The sequence below is a fragment of the Rhinatrema bivittatum genome, chromosome 1 (assembly GCF_901001135.1).
Source record: "Rhinatrema bivittatum chromosome 1, aRhiBiv1.1, whole genome shotgun sequence".
Lineage (NCBI taxonomy): Eukaryota > Metazoa > Chordata > Amphibia > Gymnophiona > Rhinatrematidae > Rhinatrema > Rhinatrema bivittatum.
The window spans coordinates 503,701,382-503,709,700 of record NC_042615.1 but is presented as its reverse complement, the minus strand read 5'-3'; the positions used below and the strand labels follow the sequence as shown (position 1 = coordinate 503,709,700).

The following is an 8,319-nucleotide window of genomic DNA, read 5'->3' as shown; positions in this document are numbered from 1 at the left end:
GCCCTACTGGTCTAAACTTAAATAAAAAGGGATGGGTGGGGGAGCAACTCTCGGACATGGAGGGTCATCTGTTGGCTCTGGGGTTGTTAGCTTGATTGAGAAGAGGTTTGGGCAGTGGGGAGCGAGTTGTTTTTGCATGGCAGTTCTTTTCTATTTTTCAATTTTTTTTTTCGGGGATGCTTCAAATGGCAGCCCCAGGGTTGGGAAACTCTAGTAAGGCCCCCCCAGTGTCTTTTCTTAAACTTGTCGAGGGAAGTCATGTTGGACTGCATGGCCCTTTAATTCTACCATGAAAGCATCAGGACCCACATTATGGTCTTGATGCTCCTGCAGTAGAATAGCATTTCTGACAAAGGTGGAGATAAAATAACGAGGCTGAAAAGTTTCTAAGTCAACCATGCTATTTTATTTACATAGGATTAGGTACGCAGGAGCTGCTTTGCATGGATTTGCAAAATTCATGCATGCAAATGCCGTGCAAAGCAGCTCATTGTAATAGAGGCAGGTTTCAGGCCTGAAAATCATGCAATATTGCTGCAATAGGACTAAATTGCGTGATATACAGCGTTTATTGCACGATATACGCTGTTTAACACACATTATAGCCCCATCGCAGCTTGATAAATCTCCCTATTAGGTAGGTATATATAATAAAAGCTTTCTAACCAAGCTTTGAGGGAGGTGGAGAAATTTTAAGACACAGCCACCACAGTTACCAGCTCTTTGTCATTCTGTGCCTCAGTTCTAACCCCAGCTCTGTCATTGACTACATGACACCTTGGGGTATGTGATCTCTGACAGTGGCAAGCAGCAGGGTGCTCAGAAGCCCTGTGTAACAAACAGGCCGGGTGAAGAGATGTCTGTCCCCCCCTTATAATCTGCCAGATTCCAGCATTCATGGTTCAGGGATGCCCTAAGTCCAGGGAGACCTCCCTGACTTCTGTGTTAAATAGTCCATGATGAACCTATTCTCATAAATGTATTTAATCTCTCCCTGAAGCTTGGTATACTCTTTGCCTTCACAACATCTTGCAACAGCGAATTCCACAGAACAACTTTGCGCTGTGAGAAGACATACGTCTTTGTGTTTGATAGTTCTTGTATTATTCACTGTGTCACCAAAATAGTTCCCTGAGACCTGATACAGATGTAGAGGAGGCGCGGGAGTAACAAGTCAACCAGAAACGAAGTTACCTGGAAATCAGCCAAAAATCCAAACATAGCTTTTTAATTAAAAAAGTGAATTTGCCTCCTGAGGGCATACAGATTTATAGGATGCTGCCGGCCCCCACCACCTCCAAACTCTCCCCATAAAATGAGCTCCCAGATAAAAATACCTAAAACCTTTCACCAGCAAGTAACATCCATGCAGCCAGAGGGAAAACAGTCTATGGAATGAAGTTTAATTTGCTCTCTTCCATTTGTTAACATATTCAAATAAAGCAGCATCTCTCTCCCTACTCTTCTCTTCATTCTCTCCCTCCACCCTGTCCCATGGCTGTCCACTCTAGGGTCTTGTTCACCTTAATGATTGCTTTTCTGGAGGGTACGCCCTGATCTCAAGAACTTGCAGAACAATGTGGCTCTGACATACAGGTCCTGCTGGATTTCCTTATAAACCTTCTCCATGTCTTCCCTGGCCTCCTGCTCTGAAACACTGCCCTCACTGTCCAGCTCCTTCCTAGAAGGGGACCAAGAGGATCCAACATCCTCATGCCTTAGGATCATCTGATCCCAGTCGTCTCTTCTAGGGTGGTGGGTTTCTGGTGGGGAAAGCCTACCTGCTGACTGGTCATCTGAGCTATCTCTCCTTTCAGATCTCATGCAGCTTCCTTTGAGAGCCAGATCAGCTCTGAGTTTAAAAGTCTCACCTGCAGCAATCTGAGAAGTCCTTCCTTGGTCTTCCAAGGCTCTGTTGTCCTGGAGACAGTCTTGCAAGAGAGATGGGCTTTCAGGGGGTGTGAAGTAGTGGTCTGCACTATCTTCCACTGTGGACAAAGTAGACGATGAGACTGAAGAACTTGTGTTTTCCAGTTTTGATGCCATTTCTTCTCTGAGTAAAAGCATATGTTTTGGGGAGATAGAAATCTGTGATGGGTCTCCATCTGCCTTGGGGCTCCATGGGGATAGCTGACTTACCCATCCCCCTTTAAACGTAGGACATGACAACTCTTTAATGACTTTGCCTAAACCACTTGGACAAGATGACAACACAGAGTCTGAATTTTCTTCACTGGTCATTGAAGAATAGTCTGAAAGGATCGTAGAAGATGAAGTTGGAGTTGTGGGTGAACTCTTCATGCTCCCTGGGATCAGAGCCCCCTTGTCTTGGTTTTCATCAGAAACGACTGGGCAGTGGATTGTTTCTGTAGAGTCTGGAGTCATAGAGATACCACCACTGCTTCCTTCACTTAGCAAAGATGACCATCCTGGGGATGTTGGGACCATGGTCTTTTGGAATTCCAGTGCATCCTGGATTCTGCTTGTTCTTCTATGGGAAGCCAAGACTGGATCCTCTTGAGATTCTCTTCCCAACATAATGAATGGTTGAGCATTGGCAAGTACTTGATCTGTGATGCTTGACAGTCCAGAAGACATCTCAGTATTGCATAGACTTACTACCCACTGTAGGTCAGGGTCAAAGGGCACATAGCCCTGGGAACTTTGCTGCCTGCCTTCAGCCTTCTGCGGAAGTTGAAGATCCATCAAGGTTTGTACTGGGCTAATGCGTGTATGAAGCATGGTATCTTCTTTCAGCACAAATGAGTTGCTGTGCACCAAAACACCTTCCATGAGGGTAGGAATGCCAGATTTTAGCATGACTTGAGTCAGCAGATTATCTGAGGCCATGCCAAAGCCTTGGCCTTGCAGATCCCTGACTTCAGCTGTCTGAGATTCCTGGTGGATTTGGGTTGGACTCTGCATGGAGTTGGGGTCTGCAATCTGCCGGGGTAATACTGTTGCAGCACTGAGACTTGGTTGATGATATGAAGAGGTACCTGGAGAGGAAGATGGTTGTACTTTAGACAAAAATATATTATTCTGTTGAGTTAGTTCATAGCCAGCTTGAAGATATCAAATTTACCACACACAGACATACAAGTACAAACATACACACACATACTTAATCATAGATACACAAACTTCAACAAAATGCAGAGAATAACAAGGCTGAAAATGCCAGAGGAGATGCCAGCAAAATGCAGGAAGCCCTGAACCTTTCCAGTCTGTGCCTGTCCACCTCAGACATGAGTGATTTTCAAGACTTACTCCTGTTTTCTTTGCAGAACAGAGAGTCCTGGTGCTGGAACAGACCCATCTGAGCCCCATGGGATGTATCTTCCACCACCAGCAGGGCCAGCAGTGTGTCTGAGGCTTGCGCTTGGGGTTGCTTCTGGGTCCTTGGTTCTGAACTTTCCTCCATGAGCTCCTGGAGCAGTGGAACTCGCTCAGGAGAGTAGCTATCGAGAGTAGAGAGACCCAGCGATAGGAGGTAGTGGGATGACAGCCGAGGGTTTCTTTCGCAGCAGATCTGGGAAGGATCCTGACCCAGCTTGGGCCATGAGCCCACTGCATTTTCTTCACACAGTCCTACCTGGCTCAGCTCTGGAGTCCCTGGTACATAAGCAAAATGTTGATCCGAGTCTGTGGGTGAAGAGTTGGATCCACGTCTGTCTGTCTTGCTGACAAGCTCACTGAATAATGAGTGCTGAGATTCAGGCTGAATCTCATACTGTTGAGAAGCTGGAATGGATACCTTCTGGAAGAAGTGAAATGGGCTGGCTTGGTCTTGAGTGCCCTGGAAAGGATGAGGCAACAAAAGAGAGCTGCTTCTGTCAAAGGCAGTTGTGGGGCATTCAGCCTGAGATTCAGTGACATCTTGCGTTCTTTTATCTACAGACCATGAAAAGATATACGTTACCAAAAAAAGACCCCAGATCTTAATCCTGCTTTGCAGCAACCCCTGCTATTCCAGTACTGAGACCCATACACACTGCATTGCCGGTGCCTAGAAGCCTTGCCCTGACTGGTCCATGACCGGCCTGAATCTGTCCAAGAACTGGCTGCCTCTAACTATACAAGAACAGCACCCTCAGCACCTGCTCTGTTCCTCTGGTTACAGTGGTCAGTTCTGCATGCCATCTCATTGAAAACAGAGCCAACAGGAGGAGGTGGAGGAGTGAGCAATAAGTCCCATGCTGGGGAGGAAGCATGGAGCTGCAGAGCCAGCAGGCCAAATCAGTAGACAACCAAAAAGACTGAAGCCAGCCAATCCAGAGGTGCCGCAGCCAGGGCCGGAGTTGCCAGTGGAAGAAGGAAAGCTACGGCAGGCGCCTGAAGGCCCGGAGATGGATAGACGATGGCTGAAGAGCCAGCAAGAACAGCAGGCAGGTCAGAGGGGGCTATGAAGCTGCAGAGCTAGCAGGAGGAGAAAAGCAGGTGGGTCCAAGGCCTGCTAGAGCTGGAGGGAGGCCACATGGAATGGAGGAGTGGCCTAGTGGTTAGGGCAGCAGGCTGCGAATGAGGGAAGCCGGGATTCAAATCCTGCTGATATTCCTTGTGGCTTTGGGCAAGTCACATTGCCCTTCACAAACTTAAGGCTTGATTTACTGAGGCTTTTCTTCCATTCTATGTCTATGGGAAAAATGCTTAGTAAATGAGGCCTTTAGATTGTTAGCCCTCTGGGGACTGGGAAAATACCTGTAGTACCTGAAAAGAAAATTATTCCTCACCTGCTAATTTTCGTTCCTGTAGTACCACGGATCAGTCCAGACAGTGGTTATGTCCCCCTTCCAGCAGATGGAGTCAGAGCAAAATTGTAAGGATGGCCCCTTATAGGTTGGAGCACCCCTCTGCGTCCCTTCAGTATTAAGAATATCAAAAATATAAATATTTTTAATGTATTTTTTTTAATGTATTTCCGCCCTGGAGGCGACTGTTCAGTTCCTTGTAAACCGGTGCGATATGTATTCTTTACAGGAACATCGGTATATAAAAATTAAAAATAAATAAAGCCAGAAATAACAGTTGGATGGATCATAAACCAAGTAACAGTGAACTTACAATGAACTTTCTTGGCATAAAACAATTGGCTAAGAAACTTGGAAATATGAACTAGCTGATACATAAGTACACATAAGGAAAAAACCAACAGTGAAGCTGCTAGCAATCCCTATCCCATAGAAACTGAGGGAGGGCATCTGGACTGATCCGTGGTACTACAGGAACGAAAATTGGCAGGTAAGGAATAATTTTCTTTTCCCTGTACGTACCCAGATCAGTCCAGACAGTGGGATGTACCAAAGCTTCCTACGTAGGGTGGGCCCTGGATAGCCCAGCTCGAATGACCTATGCACTGAAAGAACCAAACACCGGTGGCTGTACATTCAAGTGATAGTGATGGGCAAACGTGTGCAGCGACTTCCAGGTTGCTGCTCTGCAGATCTCCTGGGAAGAGACGGCCTGGCTTTCTGCCCAGGAAGTAGCTTGAGCACGAAGCGAATGAGCTTTAATACCATCCAGAGGAACACGACCTGCCCCAATATACGCCGAAGAGATTGCTTCCTTTAACCAATGAGCAATGGTGGTCTTAGAAGCTTTGTTTCCTTTGTTGGGCCCGCTCCAAAGGACAAAGAGGTGGTCCGACAAGAGGAATTCATTAGTAGCTTCCAAATAGCAAATAAGAACGCGCGTGACATCAAGATGTCGAAGATCTCTGGAATCGTCGTCCGGAAAAGATGGAAGCTCCACCGTCTGGTTCACATGGAACGCGGAGACAAACTTTGGCAGGAAAGCAGGTACCGTGCGTAACGATACCCCAGAATCAGAGAAACAGAGGTATGGCTCCCTGCACGACAGCGCTTGGAGTTCCGAGATCCTTCAAGCCGAACCGATGAAGACTAAGAAAACCGCCTTGAGAGTGAGATCCTTGATGGTAGCTCTCACCAGGGGCTCGAAAGGTGGACCGGCAAGTATTTGGAGGACCAAATTCAGACCCCACGATGGACAGACACTGTGAATGGGTGGCTTGACGTGCTTCACACCCCGTAAGAATCAAACAATGTCCGGATGAGACGAAAGAGGAGCTCCATCCAAGTGATGCACAAGGGAGCCCAGGGCCGCCACCTGGACCCTGAGAGAATTGTAGGCCAAACCTTTGTCCAGTCCCTGCTGCAAGAAGGAGAGAACGTCAGCCACCAAGGCGCGACTCGGGGAAACCTGAACGCCGGCACACCAGGTCTCAAATATTTTCCAGACCCGCACATATGCGATGGATGTGGAAGTCTTTCGCGCTTTGAGGAGAGTGGACACAACGGCATCCGGGTAGCCGCGTCTTCTCAGTCTGCGCCGTTCAAAAACCAGGCCGCAAGAGAGAAGCCACCTGCCTGGTCAAAAAATACCGGTCCTTGAAGTAGAAGATTCGGTAGCTTTCCCAGGCGAAGAGGACCGTCTAGTGCAGGGGTGAGCAATTCCAGTCCTCGAGGGCCACAAACCTGTCGAGGTTTTAGGATATCCTATTGAATATGCATGACATAGATTTGCATACAACTGAGGCAGAGTGCATGCAAATCTCTCTCATGCATATTCATTAGGGATATCCTGAAAACCAGACTGGTTTGTGGCCCTCGAGGACCGGAAGTGCCCACCCCTGGTCTAGTGTCATGTTGATTAAGTCCGCAAACCACGGTCTGTGGGGCCACTCCAGCACCACGAGAATTACCAAACCCCGGTGAGCTTCTATTCTTCGAAGTACCTTCCCCACCAGGGGCCATGGAGGAAACACGAAGAGTAGATGGTTCTGAGGCCATGGGAGAACCAGAGCATCCACTCCTTCCGCGCTGTGCTCCCTTCTGCGACTGAAGAAGCGTGGAGCTTTTGCATGCTGTCGAGTGGCCATGAGGTCTAGATGAGGAGTTCCCCAGCTGTGTCGGACAGCTCCCACTCTCCGGGATCCAAGCGTTGGCGGCTTAGGAAGTCTGCCTGAACGTTGTCCACTCCCGCTATGTGGGAAGCCGCTGGACGGGAGAGGTGGAGTTCCGCCCATGCCATCAATTTGTTCGTCTCCCGGGATACATGAGTGCTCTGTGTTCCCCCCTGACGGTTGACATATGCTACTGTTGTGGCGTTGTTGGAGAGTATCCGTACCGCTCTCCCCTGTACCAGAGGAAGGAAATGCTGTAACGCTAGACGAACCACCCTGGTTTCCAGACGATTTATTGGCCATTGTGCCTGCGCAGGCGTCCATTGCCCCTGAGTCGACAGTTTCTCGCAAACTGCCCCCCAGCCGGAGAGGCTGGCATCCGTGGTGACGATCACCCACTGAGGAATTTCCAAGTCCACTCCCTTCAACAAGTGATTGAGCCGGAGCCACCAGAGCAGACTGACCCTGGTCGGATCTGGCAAGGGGAGATGTGCTTGAAAATCTTGAGACACGGGTTTCCAGCGATTCTACGTCCTCTGCAGAGGACGTAGAATCTACGTCTGCAGAGGACGTCTGCAGAGGACGTAGAATTGCGAAGGCCCAGGGAACTAAATCTATAGTGGATGCCATAGAACCCAGAACTTGGAGATAATCCCATGCCGTAGGGAGGGGAAGGCAACGGAAGCGCTGGACTTGAGCGAGTAGAGCTTGTGCCTGATCGCGACGGAGAAAGACCTTGCCCAGATTGAAATGTGCTTCCAGAAGTCTATCGTCTGCGATGGAGTAAGACTGCTTTTGGGTAGGTTGATGACCCATCCGAGGGAGCGGAGGAGATGGGGAACCCGGTTGACCGCTCTCTGACACAGATCCTTGGATTTCACTCAGATGAGCCAGTCGTCCAGGTAGGGGTGTACTAGGATCCCTTCCTTCCGTAGAGCTGCTGCAACGACAACCATTACCTTGGTAAAGGTATGAGGTGCGGTCGCCAGACCGAAGGACAGGGCCTGAAACTGGAAGTGCTGGCCGAGGATCTTGAAGCGGAGATAACGCTGATGATCCTGTAAGATTGGTATGTGCAGATAGGCCTCTGTCAAATCCAAGGAAGTGAGGAATTCCCCCTCGTGTACCACCGCTATCACTGAGCGTAAGGTTTCCATCCGGAAATGTGGAATCTTGAGTGCCTTGTTGACCATCTTGAGGTCGAGGATTGGACGAAAGTATCCTTCCTTTTTGGGGACCACGAAGTAGATGGAATAATGGCCTAACCCTTGCTCCCCCAAGGGTACCAGAAGAATGGCCCCTAACCTCAAGAGGCGATCTAGTGTCTGGCGAACTACGCATTGTTTCTTCATTGGTCTGCAAGGGGAGAAGACAAACCTGTCTCTTAGAGGCTGAGC

General features: G+C 48.8%; 1 protein-coding gene across 1 annotated transcript; it reads right to left on the bottom strand.

Annotated features, from left to right (window-relative positions):
- Positions 1–1,256: 1,256 nt before the first annotated feature.
- On the bottom strand, positions 1,257–8,115 carry LOC115098237. The gene is made up of 4 exons (XM_029614707.1): positions 7,882–8,115; positions 7,387–7,495; positions 3,271–3,894; positions 1,257–2,999 (listed from the first exon to the last, which is right to left on the bottom strand). The coding sequence occupies exons 1-4, from the start codon at positions 8,113–8,115 to the stop codon at positions 1,525–1,527; spliced, it is 2,442 nt and encodes an 813-aa protein (XP_029470567.1). The 3' UTR covers positions 1,257–1,524.
- Positions 8,116–8,319: the final 204 nt, after the last annotated feature.

Excerpts from the sequence above, each read along its gene's own strand:
- LOC115098237 (XM_029614707.1), bottom strand. The coding sequence starts at position 8,115 with ATGGTCAACAAGGCACTCAAGATTCCACATTTCCGGATGGAAACCTTA. Across the intron at positions 7,496-7,881 it reads CACCTCATACCTTTACCAAG|ACGTCCTCTGCAGACGTAGA; the intron begins GTAATGGTTGTC and ends CGTCCTCTGCAG. Across the intron at positions 3,895-7,386 it reads CCTTGCCAGATCCGACCAGG|ATAAAAGAACGCAAGATGTC; the intron begins GTCAGTCTGCTC and ends CATGGTCTGTAG.